We start from the raw sequence: 14,391 nt of genomic DNA, 5'->3' as shown, positions 1-14,391 counted from the left end.
CAGGTCACCACGGGGCGGTCGGCGCGGTCGGCCGAGGAGCAGGGGGTTTACTGGGTGAGCAGGGCAGCGGCGTGGGGGCGTCCCCTTGTCCCCTTGGCTCTTACCACCCCCCCCCTTCTCTCCCCTTTTTTCCAGGCCAAGCTGCGGCTCGAGATGGAGATGGAGCGGCTGCGGCAGACCCACGCCAAGGAGGTGGAGAGCCGCGACGAGGAGGTGGAGGAGATTCGGCAGTCGTGCCAGAAGAAGGTAGGGCTTGGCCACGGCCCCGCTGCCCAAAGGGGAGGCCGGGATGCGTCCCGTGCCCCAGCTGGGTGCCGGGGAGGTGCTGGGGACACCATCACACAACGCCCGGCTCCCACGCGCCCGCTGCCCGGCTCCAGCAGGCTTGGCAGGTCCGACCGGTCCCGCTCGCACGCTGGGCACCTCGCCGCTCATTGCGCAAACGGGTGCTCTCCGTGTCCGGCCCGAGGGGTCACCCCCTGTCCCCGGGGCACGTGGCACACATCTGGGGGGTTGTCCCCATCCCTGTCCCCCCTGACCGGGCTCCCCGGGCTCTCCGCAGCTGAAGCAGATGGAGGTGCAGCTGGAGGAGGAGTACGAGGACAAGCAGAAGGTGCTGAGAGAGAAGCGGGAGCTGGAGAGCAAATTATCGGCCGTCAGCGACCAGGTAGGGCGCGGGGACACCCAGGTGCCGTGGGGGGGTCACCACAGCACGGTGCCTGGCACGGCTTTCCCTCTGCAGGCCAACCAGAGGGACTTCGAGACGGAGAAGCGCCTGCGCCGCGACCTGAAGAGGACGAAGGCGCTGCTGGCCGACGCGCAAATCATGCTGGACCACCTGAAGAACAACGCACCCAGCAAGAGGGAGATCGCCCAGCTCAAGAACCAGGTGGGTCCGGGCTGGCCGCCCCCACAGCGTGTCCCCCGAGGGGCTGGGGGTGTCCCCGTGCCCCCAGGCCGGGTGCTGAGCCGTGTCCCTGCAGCTCGAGGAGTCCGAGTTCACCTGCGCGGCCGCCGTCAAGGCCCGCAAGTCCATGGAGGTGGAGATTGAAGACCTCCACCTTCAGATCGATGACCTCTCCAAAGCCAAGGCGGCCGTAAGTGATTTTGGGGTGCGCTGTGCCGCAGTGGGGACGTGCCCCCAGGGGAAGATCCCTTCCCTGTGCCAGCAGGGTGAGCCTGCACCCTCTGGGTTTTTTTTTGGGGAGTCTCTGCTGCGTGCCAGGGTGGGTGCCCCCTCCCCGGGGGCTCGGCCAGGTGTAGGGGGGCAGGAGGCACAGCGGGAGGTGCTGGTTTTCCCCCCAGCTGGAAGAGCAGCTGAGCAGGCTGCAGCGGGAGAAGAACGAGGTGCAGAGTCGTCTGGAGGAGGACCAGGAGGACATGAACGAGCTGATGAAGAAGCACAAGGCGGCGGTGGCCCAGGTGAGGGGGAACCCCTGCGCCCCATAACGCACGTCCCCTGCCGGCCCCGCTAACAGCCCGGCTCGTCCCGCAGGCATCCCGGGACCTGGCGCAGATGAATGACCTCCAGGCACAGCTGGAGGAGGTCAACAAGGAGAAGCAGGAGCTGCAGGAGAAGGTGAGGAGCAAAGCTGGAGGTGGGGGGACCCAGAAACAGGCTGCTTGCCCCGTGGGACCCCCCAGCATCGCGGGGACTATCCCAGGGGGTCCCCAGAGCTCTCCGTGGGGATGGCGGGGGGGGGGAAGGCGCAGGGGGAGCTGGCACTGAGGCTGCCTGCCCGCAGCTACAAGCGCTGCAGAGCCAGCTGGAGTTCCTCGAGCAGTCCATGGTGGACAAGTCGCTGGTGAGCCGGCAGGAGGCCAAGATCCGCGAGCTGGAGACCAGGCTGGAGTTCGAGCGGACGCAAGTCAAGCGCCTGGAGGTAGGCGCAGGCACCCCCCTAACAGGCTCAGGCTGGGTCCAACACACCCCCAGTCCCCACAGAACCACCACGGCGAGCCGACCAAGGCACGAAGCAGCCCAGGGGTCCCCTGGGGACATCCCCGGTGTCCCCGGACCCCCCACGCCTCCGCGGTGCCGCCGGCCCCACCGGGGAAGCTCCCGCGGGCGCTGATAACCGTAATCCGCCACCCGGCCCGGCAAAGTGCTGCTATTTCCCTGCATCGACTAAGTGAAATTATAGACTCTCCCGGCCCTGCTAAACGCAGCCTGCTTTATATTCTGCCTCTGCAGCTCTCTGCCGAGGGAGCTGAGCAGCTTAGCTCTCCTCTTAATATTTTCCTAGCTGTTATTTCCCTTCCCGCTCTCTCTGCCGGGGCCATAAATATGCAGCGGCTGGCTCAGCGGCTGCTGGAGAATGGAAGCTATTTTTTCCCTACATTACATGCTGTAATTACTTCACACAAAGTTAAATCTATTTTTCCAATTCACCAAAGCCCTTGCAATTGTTCTACCCCTTCCCTGGCCTGGGGGTGTGTGTGTGGGGGGGGGGTTCTCCCCGGTGATGCCGCTCTTCCTCCCGCCTCCTTCCCTCATGTAAATTCATGGGGACGGGATCTGGACGAGCCCTCGGGGAGGGTGGCACAGCACCCTTAACCGCAGCAGGTTGGGGGGGGGGGATTGCTGTGATTTTGGGGTACCCAGGGGGGCCAGGGCATCGGGGTGCAAGGGAGGATGCTGCGGCTGCCCCCAAAGCCACCCGGATGCCCCCGCAGAGCCTGGCCACGAGGCTCAAGGAGAACATGGAGAAGCTGACGGAGGAGAGGGACCAGCGGGCGGCCGCTGAGAACCGGGAGAAGGAGCAGAACAAGCGGCTGCAGCGGCAGCTCCGCGACGTCAAGGAGGAGATGGGCGAGCTGGCCAAGAAGGAGGCGGAGGCCAGCCGCAAGAAGCACGAGCTGGTGAGGGCATCGCTCCGGAGCACCCCCCAAAAAAGGGGCTGCGAGGGCAGTGGGGTCCCTGTGCCCCACGCCCCCGATGCTCACCCCACACCGTCCCCGCAGGAGATGGACCTGGAGAGCCTGGAAGCCGCCAACCAGAGCCTGCAGTCGGACCTGAAGCTGGCCTTCAAGCGCATCGGGGACCTGCAGGCTGCCATCGAGGACGAGATGGAGAGCGACAGCAACGAGGACCTCATCAACAGGTGAGCGCGCCCCGCGCCTGGCTCCCGCATGGGGCACCTCACCCGGGCTCACCGCTTCTCCTCGCCACTTCGGAAACGCCACGGGGGTTTGGGGGGGGGCCCTGGGCTGTGCCCAGCCTTGGCAGGGTGCTGTCCATCCATCTGTCCATCCATCCATCCATCCATCTGTGCATCGCTGCACGCGTGCATCTGGCCACCCGTGCATCCATCCGTCCGTCCATCCATCCATCCATGCATCCATCCATCCACCCACCCACCCACGCATCCCCCCACGCAGCCCCGCACCCGGCCATCCCCCCCCTTCCACCCGCAGCCCCCCTGCAGCCTGCGGAGGTGCCCGAAGCACGGCCGTGGGCGTTACGGAGCACCCCCAGCCCCAAATTTCTGGGGACAGCCCCAGGACCCCCAGGTCGCTAGAGGCTCAGGGCGCTGGGATCCAGCCCAGCCCAGCCCTGCAGAAGGGGTCAGAGCAGCCAAATCCCCCCCCCATCCCACCCCTCTTTTGATTTACTCCCTTTTCATCCCCCCTCCACTTGATTTCTCTTTTTTTTTTTTTATCATTATTTTAAATTCCATTTGAGTTCATTCTCTTATGTTTCTCCCTCCCCACCCCCTCCCAGTTTGCAGGACATGGTGGCAAAGTATCAGAAAAGAAAGAGTAAACTGTGAGGACCTCCTCTTTCCTTCTCCACCCCCCCAACCCCATCCCCATCCCCTAACCCCAGCTCACCCCCCCCGGGGCCGGGGGCCCCCGCATGCCACTGGCCCAGCTCCGCATGCAGCTAACAGCACCCGCGGCCCCACCGCCTGCCCCTAACCGCCTCCGCGGGGACGGGGCCGGATCCTGCCACGCCACCGGGCACCGGGAGGGCACAAAGCAGCTCCGGGACCCGCCGGAGCCCCGCTGTCACCCGCAATTAATGTCCCGCGCCGCCCGGGCTGCCTCGTGCGCTCCCCCGCGACGCGGGTCCCGGTTAACTAATGGCACTCTCCTCCGGACATAAATTGCGTTTGACGGGGAGTTTAATTCCACCGATTTAAAACCTCGGCTGCCCCCTGAGTTTGTTTACGGGGCTTGTGTTTTTATTATTTTTTTCCTTTTTTATTTTTTTCCCTCTTTTTTTATTTTTTTCCTTCTTTTTTTTTTATTTTTTTCCTTCTTTTTTATTTTTTTTCCCTTCTTTTTTATTTTTTTTCCCTTCTTTTTTATTTTTTTTCCCTTCTTTTTTTTTTTTCCTTCCTTTTTTATTTATTTATTTATTTATTTATTTTTAAAAGCCGAGCGTTGCCTGGATATATTGCAGGGGAGGGAGCGGCGTGTGACGAAGTGCAGCTCGTTGCTTTGAATGTAACGAGGAGGATTCATACGCAGGGTCTATAACAGCCTGTGTCCCCCCACCCTCCCCGTGCCGGTCCCCGGGCTGGGACTGAGCCCAAGGCCGTGTGGATAAAGCACCCGTTTAGGATGAAATTATCCATCCCCGTGCCGGCCGGCAGCAGGGAGCCCGGCGGGGTCGGGGGGGGACACGAGGCTTCGATTTCCTCACGGGTGCTGCGATAACCCTAATGAAAGCAGTGAGCAGTTGGGTATTAGCGGAGATTTATGCAGGGATGCTTTTAACGCGGAGCAATGGATTTTTGCAACGCGCGCGGCACCTTCTTTCTAAAGGCAATCAATATGGTTATGAACAGCCATTATAAATTAGATGTTTTAAGCCAGATAGGGCTTTTTTTATGCCTGGGTGTAAATCAGGGGTTCTCCGTCACGGCGGGGCCGTAAATCTGCCCGCCGCGCTCGTGCGCCCGCCTTGCCGGAGTCATTTCAGCTCTGCCTGCTAAACTCCTGTTTACCCAGAGACATCAACGTGGCTCTTCCCCGCTGTAATTCTGCGCCTGACGGCGGCCTATAAAACGAACCCACTTATTTTCTCGCCGGCCCCGTGCTCTCGGCGAGCCCCAAATCCACCCCCCTGGGTTTCTGGAGCCGTGCCCCGCGTGGTTCCTCTCGCTCCCCCTGCGCCTCGTCGGTATTTTTCCGGCCACGTCGCCGTGCGCAGCCAGGGCTCTCCTGCTGCTGCAGCGAGAAGCGCCGCGTGCCCGGGGCAGCCGGCACGCTTGTGCCGAGCCCCCTCCTGCCCAGCATCCTCGCGTCCTCCTGGGGGGGCTTTTTGGGGGTCTTGGGGGGGGGGTCTTGGCACGGCTGTGGCTCGGGGAGCCTGAAGCATGCGGGTTTGTGCCCCCGAGATGGAGCAGGATGGAGCAGGATGGGTGCCAGGAGGTGGCCACGCCGGGTGCACGGTGGCACCTCCCTGGCACCCGGTGCCCCCCCGCTCACCGTGGGGCTTTCTCCCTCTGCCAGCGACGGCGACTCGGACGTGGACTCGGAGCTGGAGGACCGCGTGGATGGGGTCAAGTCGTGGCTGTCCAAGAACAAAGGCTCCTCCAAAGCGCTCTCGGATGACGGCAGCCTGAAGAGCAGCAGGTGGGTGCAGGTCGGGGTGGCAGCATGCAGGAGAGGACGGGGATGGCCAACGAGGGGCTGGGGTGAGGGATGGACATCACCCGTGGGTGCTGCGGTGCTGCATGATGCTCGTGTGGTTTTCTGGGGAAAGACAAACGCTGGTGAGAGGTTCAGTCTCTGCTGGGGACACATGTGCCCAGGTGCTGGCATGTCCCCAGCTCCCCACATCCTTTTTGGGGACCTCCCTGGTCCCCCAGCATCCCAGCCGCAGCCCCCTCCCCTGCCTCCCTGCTCAGGTACCTGTGGTGAGCTCCTGCCCCTGCAACCCCTTCCCATCCTCCCCTTTTTCACAGCTCCTCCATCTCACACCCGTCCCTGGCTCATCAGCCAGCCTCATGCCCCCGAGATGTCCCCGAGGGGGGACACGTGGCCCTGCTCACGTCCCCCTGCTGCGGCGGTCAGGGCCGATCCCCGGGGAGCGCGCTCGCCTGATGAGTGCAGATTGCTTTCATCCAAACCCAATTTCCTGGCAGGGCTTTGGGAGTCCCGGGGGGCTCCCCCCCCCTCCTTCTGCCGAGCAGGGGGAAAGATCTGAGCCAGTTTTTCTTAATTGCTTTAATTTATTCAGCGGTGCAGATGTAAAACATTTTGTTATTGGAGATAATTCCACCTTTTTCTGAAGTCGGGAATCAAACGCGGCGGCTCCAGGTAGCTGACAATGAAATAAATTGAACGAAGCACTTTAAAGGGGAATCAAAGTGACGGGCTAGAACAATACCCTCATTTGCATGGCGTTTTCCATGAAGCTGTTTTCCGCTGACGCAAATTATTTAGCCTGCCTCGCCGCACGCTGCCTCCCCCCCCCTCCTCCCCAAGCTCACCTCCTTTCTCTCTTGCCTCCCCGGCGCGCGCCCGGTGCCCCCCTGCCCAGATCGGCCCCCGCGGACGGCCCGGAGGCCGAGGAGCGGCCGGTGTCGGTGGCGAGCTGCCTGAGCTATAGGAAACGGCCCAGCCTCAAGGACTCCATAGGCGGCCGCGGGGACGAGCAGACCCTTTTCAGCGCGCTGAGCGAGCGGCCCGAGTCCCCCGAGCGCGCTGCCCGCAGGGCGGCCCGCGGCGCCGAGCACGAGGACCGGGCGGCCGTCATCGCCCGCGCCTTCGCCGACGCCAGCGGCCGGGCTCGGCAAGGGCTGGGCAAGCGGTGGTCCCTCTCGGCTAACACCGAGGGCGAGAAAGCCTCCGTCGCCTCCGCCCCGGTGAGCCGGGCCTCCTCGGCCTCCTGGCGCGGGCCGGAGCATGGGGATGAAGGGGACGAGGGCTGCTCGGTGCTGAGCTTCGCCCTCTCCAGCCCCGGCAGCCTGCGGAGCCGCCGCAGTGGGGTGGATGGACGCCCCGAGTCGCGGCTTTCCCTCGCACGCAGCCGCCTGGATGAGGCGGATGAGGTGTCCCGGGGGCAGCCCCCGTTGGGGCGCAGCTTCTCCGTGCCCCCCCGGCCCCGCAGCGCCGCCTCCGAGGACGGGCCCCCCGGGGACGCCCGGCCGGTGGGGCACCGCTCCTACCTCGACCCCGACCTGGAGGCCGCCATCCAGGAGGTGCTGAGCTACCGCTCGCCGCGGGCCGGGGGCTTTTCCAGCCCCGAGGTCGACTCGGGGGATGACGGCCGCAGCGTGCGCAGCGTGAAAAGCGCGGCCCCCCTGGGCGCCGCCGACCGAAACCCCGGCAGCCTCCGCCGCTCCGCATCCGCCCTCGAAGTGTCCCGGTCGTCCCGGCACGCCAGCCGGCACCGGAGCAGCTCTTCCTCGGAGTCCTCCTCCTCCTCGGAGGAAGAGGAGGAGAAGAAGAAGAAGAGCTCCAAGAAGCGCGCCAAGAAGTCCAAGAAGAAATCCAAGAAGAAGAAGAAGAAGGCGTCCTCCGAATCGGGCTCCTCCTCCGATTCCTCCTCCGATTCCTCCTCCGGCTCCTACCGGAGCACGTCCAGCATCAAGAAGGGCCCGCGGGCAGCAGGGGGGGGAGGCGAGGAGCCAGCACGCCCCAGCCGGGGCAAAAAGGAGGAGAAACAGCGCAAGAAGCAGGTGGACAGCCTGATGATGAAGTACCTGTACCGCCCCGAGAGCGACTGAGGCAGGAGGTGGGAGCGGTGTGTGCAGTGCAGCATGAACCTCCCCGTGTGCCACTAACCGCTCGCCCTAACCCTCGCCCGGCCCCGGATGGTTCTGGGGACCCCCCCGAAGCAGCATCCCTGCTGGGACCCTCCTCGTGTTCAGCCGACGCACCGGGATGACGCCAGGGAGCCCTAAATCCCCCGCCGGCTCCCCGCCGGCACCGTGGGGAGTTCTCCAGGAAATTTGGGGTGGGCAGGTGGGGGCCGCAGCCCTCCCCGTGGTACCCGGGTACTAACACGCACCCGCTGCAGTGTGTGGATGTGGGGGGGGACACGGGTGAGTGGCCGGGGTGGGCGGCTGTGCCTTGGGTGTGTGGGGGCCCTCTGGGGCCGTATCCTGCACCCTGTCCACCCTGGAGCATGGGGGGGTGCAATCAGCCTCACCCTGGGGTGCTGCAGCACCTTGGTGGCACCCTGGGGTGCTGCACCCCAGAGGGAAGGGTGCATGTGTGTGGTGCTGGGGGCTCACCAGCCAGCCCAGCAGCAGGTTTTGAGCGGGTTCAATCCTTTCCTACGGCTCAGACAGGAGAAGGGCTGGAGGAGGAGGACAGAAAGCCTTCAGAAAGTTGTTGGATCACTGTTGGGCTGTCCCCAAGGGCTGGGGGCACAGCTCCAGAGTCAGCGGGTGCAGCCCAGCACCCGTTTGAGCCCAAACCTGGTGTTTTCAGGACATGGGGTTGTGCACGTGGGGTCCCAACAACTGGGCACGCAGAGCGAGCAGGCGATGGCAGTGCCCAAATCTCTCAGAAATAACAAAAAAAAGTGACCAAAGCAGCCCTGTTGCAGGGCTGCTTTGGTCTCTCGTCCCCCCCTAACCCCTTTTTTCTCCCCCCCAGCCCCACGGGCTGCCGGAGATCCTTCACCTACGACCGATGGGACGAGGACCTGGACGCCACGGAAGGTGCCGAGCGCTCGTCCCGCAGCCCCACCAGCGACGGCGAGACGGAGAGCCGGGCCGCCGAGACCCCCGCGTAGCCCCCGCCGCCCTTCCCCTCACGGCCCCGAAATACTGGGCCCCACGGGCTCCTCGGGGCCCCCCCGGGCAGCCGGTATTTCTGTTTTTTTTTTTTTTTTTTTTTGCACGGTGAGGGGGGAGGACACAGACAGGGGGGGTCCCGGCTCTCTCCGCGGGGGGAGCAGCCCGGCCGGCTCGCTGGCTGCAGCCCTCGTGCCCCCCTCCCCGTCTGTCCCCGGCGGCTCCGCGCCCCTCGGTCTCTTCCTCAGTGCCTGCTGTCTCCTTATTTTGTAACTTAAAATCCCCCCACCCAAAAAAAAACACCTCCAGCAGCCCCCCCCCCCGGGCACTCCCCGTGCTCCCCATCCCCGTTTAGTTGAGCCAAAGACGTCTCCGGCCGGGCCCCCGGGAGCAGCCGCCCCGCAGCCGGGAAGGGGACGTGGGGACGGGGTCCCGTGCGCCCCCCCCCTAGGCTGTGTGTGTCCCCCCACCCTCACCGGCCCCCCCACTCCGCCTCTTTTGGTTTGCACTAGCCCAGCTGTGCGTCCTTTCTCATCCCCTTCCTTTCTGTATGAAAATAAACGTCATTTCTGGCTGGTGACGCCGCCTGCTGCCTGCTCTGTGTCCCGGGGGGGTCACCCCTTTTTTTTTTTTGTGGGGGAGGGGGTGAGGATGGGTTTGTGGGGTGCAGCGGGACACCTCCTGCCCGGGGTGCACGGACGGGATGAGCCCAGCGCCTTCCCCGAGCCCACCCCACCCACGGGTGCTGGGGAGGGGGAGGTGGGAGACGGCCCCTGCAGGGTGCCGGGTGCCGACTCGTTTATCAATCTTCATAAATATGCAGATGAGCGGCGGAGATGGGAGCCCTCCACCTGCTGCTGTTAATTATTTAACGAGGAGGAGACGGCGATGTGCGCCGCTGGCCGCCTGCGCTGGGCTTCAGCACAGGCACCCACCGGGTGCTGCCCCCAAAAACCCCCCACCCCAGGATCTCCCTGCACCCTGGGGACCCCTGGGGACCCCTGGCACCCTCGGGACCCCCCCAGACCATCCCGTTCTGCCCCCCCCCCAGCATCTCTTCGAAACAAATGGGCCGAGCTCGGCGCTCGCTGCTGTTACAGCCACGCTGCGCTAATGCGCTTTCATTAAGTGGGAGCGATCTAATGATAATAAAATGGCACATTTAACATTAAAACATTTAACTTGACTCCTAAGTGAGTGTGTCTCGCCGCGCTCTTCCAGCTCCGTCAGGCTGACAAAGCTCCCGGGGAACGGGCGCTTGGCAGAGCTGGGCTGGCACGCGTGGCGTGGGGGGTGTGGGGAGGCAGGGACCGGGATATAGGGACACTGGGGTGTAGGGCACAAGGATATAGGGATACTAGGATGCAGGGACCAGGATATAGGGTCACTGGGATGCAGGGAATCAGGATATAGGGACACTGGGAGGCAAGGGTTCAGGATATAGGGACACTAGGAGGCAGAGGACCAGGATATAGGGACACTGGGGTGAAGGGGACTGGGATATAGGGATACTAGGATGCAGGGGATCAGGATATAGGGACACTGGGAGGCAGGGAACAGTCTATAGTGATGCTGGGGTGCAGGGTACCAGGATATAGGGTCACTGGGATGCAGAGGACCAGAAAACTGGGGTGTGGGGCTGCTGGAACAGAGGGGTGCCAGGTGCTGGGCAGTGGGGTATGGGGATGTGGGGATGCAGGGTATCGTGATTCCAGGCTGTGAGGATGCCAGGATGCAGGGAGCTGGAGGCGGTGGCATTTTGGGGTGCAGGGATACGCACAGCGGGGCGCAAGCACCTACAGCGCAGCCCGGAGCGCGCCGGGGAAGCGGCTGATGGCGAAGGGGGCCGTGCTGTGGGACGGCTCCTCGCCCAGGCTCAGCTCGCACAGCAGCTTCCCCACCACCGGCGCCAGTTTGAACCCGTGGCCTGCGGGGAGGAGAAGTTGGGGGGGACGCGGCCGTGCCCAGGGTGCCACAGGGGGGGCGCCGGGTGCCCCTCGCCTACCTGAGAAGCCGGCCCCGATGACGATGTTGCTGTGCTTGGGGTGCCGGTCCAGGATGAAGTCTCCATCTGGGGTGTTCTGTGGGGTCACAGGGTGAGCAAGCGGGGCTGGGGGCTGCACCCCATGGGCACAGGGAGGACACCGGGGGTGTTTCTTGGCCCCGTGGCCGGGGACAGAGGGGGCAGCGAGGTCTCACCGTGTACATGCAGGTCTCCAGCACGGCCGGCTGCGGCTCCAGCCCGGGCAGGTAGCTGCTGATGAAGCTGCTCAGGAGGGCGACGTCGGGGTGGGGGGCACCCGGGGGGGCCCGGTCCCGATCCTCGGGGTCCACAGGGCTGCCGTGGTGGTAGCACACCTGGGGACAGCCGCTCAGTGGGGACAAACGGGGGGGGAAATGTGGTGCCCCCACCATGGTGCCCCGCTCACCTTGACCAGCCCGGGGTACTCGAGGGCGGGCAGCCCGTAGATGCCGTGGGGAGCCTCGGGCAGCCCCAAAGCCATGAAGCAGGGGGTGGCCGTGCCTGCGCTGTAGCTGCCGGGCTCCTTCTCCCTCCAGTAGCACACGTCGATGCGCAGGGGCTGGGGGGGGGACACCGGGTCAGCCGTGCCCACGGCCACGCCGCCCCGCGGTGCCACCAACCCTCACCTGCAGCGGCAGGCGGAGGCCCAGCGGTGCCAGCACGGCACTGGTCCAAGCTCCGGCCGTGATGATGAGCCGGGGGGCTCGGTACACCCCGCCGGTGGTGGTGACGGTGAGCACGGCACCGGGCTGGATGCTCAGCACCTTCTCCCCGTCGCGCAGCGTGCCCCCGTGCCGGCGAAACACGTCCTGGGTGCGGGCAGCGGGAGGTGGCTGCGGGGATGGAGATGGGGACACCCACCCTGTCCCCCGTCCCCGTCCCCACGGTGGCACCCACCTGCACTGCCCGCAGCGCCCGGTCTGCCCGGAGCACCCCGCCGCTGCCGTCCCACAGGGCCACGTCCCCGGCACGGGGCCGGAGGCCGGGGAAGCGCCGTGCCAGCGCCGCGGCGTCGAGGGTGTCACCGGGCCCCGCGCCGCGCCGGCAGCCCTCCAGCTCCGGGTCACCCGCCGGCCCCAGCACCACCAGCCCCGTCCGCCTGCGTCCCCACCACCACGGTGACATTGGGGACAACGGATGGCACCGTTAGCTGCTTATTTCCTTAACGGCTCCTCCTTTAGGGAGCCCCATAAATTAGCCGGAGCTGCGGGCTGCCTCCCCGCACAGCGCCGGACCCCTCGCCACCCCCAGCCCGGTTCCCCGGGGAGGGGACAGTGCCCGGCGTGGGGGCTTGGTCCTCGTCCCCGTCACCTGTAGAGGCTGGTGCCAGCCTCGGCCTCCAGCCTCTGCCAGAGGAGGAAGCTGTCGGGCATCATGCGGGCGTAGTGCGCCTGCGGGTAGGCGCTGCGGGTGATGCGGCTCTGCCCATGCGAGCTGCCCCGAGAGTGGGGCAGGACGAACTGTGGGGCACGGGGACATCAGGGTGACCACGGCTGCCGGGTGTCCCCGAGCCCCAACAGGTAGCGGGGTGCGCAGCCCACCCTGATGGACGCTGCTCTGAGAAACAGTGGGGCTGGGGGGTGGCACTGGGGGCACGGTGGGGCTGGAACTGGGGATATGGGGGTGCTGGTATTGGGGACATTGGGGGGTCTGGCACTGGGGATATGGGTGTCTTGGCACTGGGGGCACTGGGGGCCTGTTAGTGGGGACACAGGGGTCCTGGTACTGGGAATACGGGGGTCTTGGCACTGGGGACATGAGGATCATGGCACTGGGTATATGGGGCCCTGGTATGGGGAACACGGGGGTCTTGGCATTGGGGACACCAGGGTCCTGGCACTGGGGACACGGGGGTCCTGGTACTGGGGGTATGGGGATCTTGGCACTGGGGACACCGGGGTGCTGGCACTGGGGACATGGGGATCATGGCACTGGGAATATGGGGGTCCTGGCACTGGGGACACTGGGGTCGTGCCACCAGCACACCCTGACTCTGTGCCATGCGCACGGCACGGGGTCGGGCACAGTGCAGCCAGGTCCCCGTCCCCATGCAGCAGAGCTGGGGACACGGCAGGGTTGGGGACGCAGCGGGGCTGGGGACACCAGTACCTGCTCCAGCAGGAGTGTGTCCCGGTGCCGCTGCGCCAGGTGGTAGGCGGCGAAGGAGCCCTGGATGCCAGCCCCGATGACGATGGCGTCATAGGACGCCTGCTGGGGCTGGCTCAGGGCAGCCATGTCCGTCCTCGTCCCCGTCCCCTGTCCCTGTCCCCGTTCCCCTCGCGCCGCCAGGAGCCGAGCCAAGGGGAGGGACGGGGCAGAGTCCGGCCTGGTGGAGCTGGCAGCAGAGCCTTGGCCACCCTCCAGCCTGCAGCGGGAGCACGTGGGGACACGCTGGGGCCGGATCCTGCCTCTCCCCATCCTCACAGCCCCCCCCGATTCCCCACCAACACCAGCACAGCCCCTGCTCCCCGTGCCACCCCTACACCACTGCCACCCCGCTGCCACCCGCTGGCACCGCAAGGACCCGTCACCCCCTGCCAGACCTGCACCCAAGGGTGCTGCGGGGTGCCCTGGAGGCAGCCAGGAGAGATCGGAGCGAGTGGGCAGCATGAACACGATGGAAAATTATTTTCCCTAAACTCCCCGCTCCCGCCCCACTGTTTTGTGCCTGCTCTCGGGATGAGGGGCTGGCCGTAACCCGGCCACGTGCCGAGGGGCCGTTTGTGTGCAGATTGCAGCCCACACCGTTTGTTTCAGGGGAAACATTTTTTTTTTCCTCCGGGGCAATTTATTATATCCATAAACTACTGGGTTGCCATCTCTGTGTTTTTTTTTTCTCCCCCTCTGCCAGCAGATAGCCGTGATTTAGGGCCCGCCGGGCGGTGGGTGCGCGGCCAGGCACCCTCATCACCCCGCTGCCCGCGGTGCGTTTTGCAAGCGTGCAGATTTGGGGTGCGATTTGGGATGTGGGGACACACGGGGGGCACCACGGGGGGGTGGGATAATGCAGGCAGGGGCTGCGCTGAGCCCCCCCAGCTTGCGCTGCCTGCCTGCTAACTCGGGGAAGTAATTCACTCCGGCTCCCGTGGTATAACAGGCATTATTTACCAGCTAGCTGTCATTATTAGGAGATGTTAAATGCCGTTATCCATTTTGCTGCCCGCCCGCTCACCCCTGGTGAGCACACGGCGGGCTCAGCACCGCGGCGGGCTCAGCACCAGGCGGGTGCCCGGGGGCTGTGCGCAGCGCGGGGCCCCATTACGGCGGCGCCGCCACCCCCTCGCCTTTGATGCTGCGAATAAATTCACCAATTTCCCAGGGTTTCAGCTCGCTTTTCCGCCGGCACCCAGCCTTTGAACAGCCCGTACCTGCTTCTGCTTTTCGCTGGGAACATGAAGAATAATTAATTATCCATGAAATGTTAAATGGCAAAAATGAACTCCTCTCCCACTAACGGCGCGGTAATGGATCGCGCTGGAAAAGCCCAGGGAGGCCACCACGGCCGTGGGGACAGCCGGGGACACCCGTCAGGGCACGGCTGTCCCCTCCAGGTGGGGCCCACGGTGGGGCAGGATCAGCCCATTGCTTTCCTTGCGTGGCTGAGCACAACCAGGGCTTATGGCTTCGGGGGATGCCGGCACCCCAAAGCAGCCGCATCTTCCCGTG

At 64.9% G+C, this 14,391-nt stretch overlaps 3 protein-coding genes across 8 annotated transcripts in view; 2 read left to right on the top strand and 1 right to left on the bottom strand.

Moving 5' to 3' along the window:
* Positions 1-8,784, top strand: part of MYO18A (myosin XVIIIA) — a 35,784-nt gene extending 27,000 nt beyond the window's left edge. For 4 of the 6 annotated variants that reach the window (XM_032200659.1, XM_032200658.1, XM_032200657.1 and 1 more), the window contains 12 exons: positions 136-246; positions 563-667; positions 743-889; positions 984-1,097; positions 1,306-1,422; positions 1,496-1,579; positions 1,746-1,883; positions 2,677-2,862; positions 2,965-3,104; positions 3,725-3,769; positions 5,464-5,586; positions 8,563-8,784. In XM_032200659.1, the coding sequence (XP_032056550.1) occupies positions 136-246; positions 563-667; positions 743-889; positions 984-1,097; positions 1,306-1,422; positions 1,496-1,579; positions 1,746-1,883; positions 2,677-2,862; positions 2,965-3,104; positions 3,725-3,769; positions 5,464-5,586; positions 8,563-8,701 (1,449 nt within the window). In that variant the 3' untranslated portion in view covers positions 8,702-8,784. The remainder of the gene's footprint in view (positions 1-135; positions 247-562; positions 668-742; positions 890-983; positions 1,098-1,305; positions 1,423-1,495; positions 1,580-1,745; positions 1,884-2,676; positions 2,863-2,964; positions 3,105-3,724; positions 3,770-5,463; positions 5,587-8,562) is intronic. The other 2 variants (XM_032200661.1, XM_032200660.1) reach the window with 1 other exon arrangement.
* On the top strand, positions 6,059-7,885 carry LOC116497125 (NF-kappa-B-activating protein-like). The gene has a single exon (XM_032200663.1). It carries the CDS (start codon positions 6,354-6,356, stop codon positions 7,683-7,685), a length of 1,332 nt encoding a protein of 443 aa, XP_032056554.1. The 5' UTR covers positions 6,059-6,353; the 3' UTR covers positions 7,686-7,885.
* A 1,714-nt stretch (positions 8,785-10,498) lies between the features above and the next one.
* On the bottom strand, positions 10,499-12,960 carry PIPOX (pipecolic acid and sarcosine oxidase). Its single transcript, XM_032201095.1, has 8 exons — positions 12,835-12,960; positions 12,037-12,185; positions 11,623-11,824; positions 11,352-11,534; positions 11,132-11,284; positions 10,902-11,060; positions 10,708-10,783; positions 10,499-10,629 (listed from the first exon to the last, which is right to left on the bottom strand). Exons 1-8 carry the CDS (start codon positions 12,958-12,960, stop codon positions 10,499-10,501), a joined length of 1,179 nt encoding a protein of 392 aa, XP_032056986.1.
* Positions 12,961-14,391: the final 1,431 nt, after the last annotated feature.

The sequence above is a fragment of the Aythya fuligula genome, chromosome 20 (assembly GCF_009819795.1).
Source record: "Aythya fuligula isolate bAytFul2 chromosome 20, bAytFul2.pri, whole genome shotgun sequence".
Lineage (NCBI taxonomy): Eukaryota > Metazoa > Chordata > Aves > Anseriformes > Anatidae > Aythya > Aythya fuligula.
Note: the sequence above shows the minus strand (reverse complement) of the source record. Positions and strands in the feature narration are given on the sequence as shown.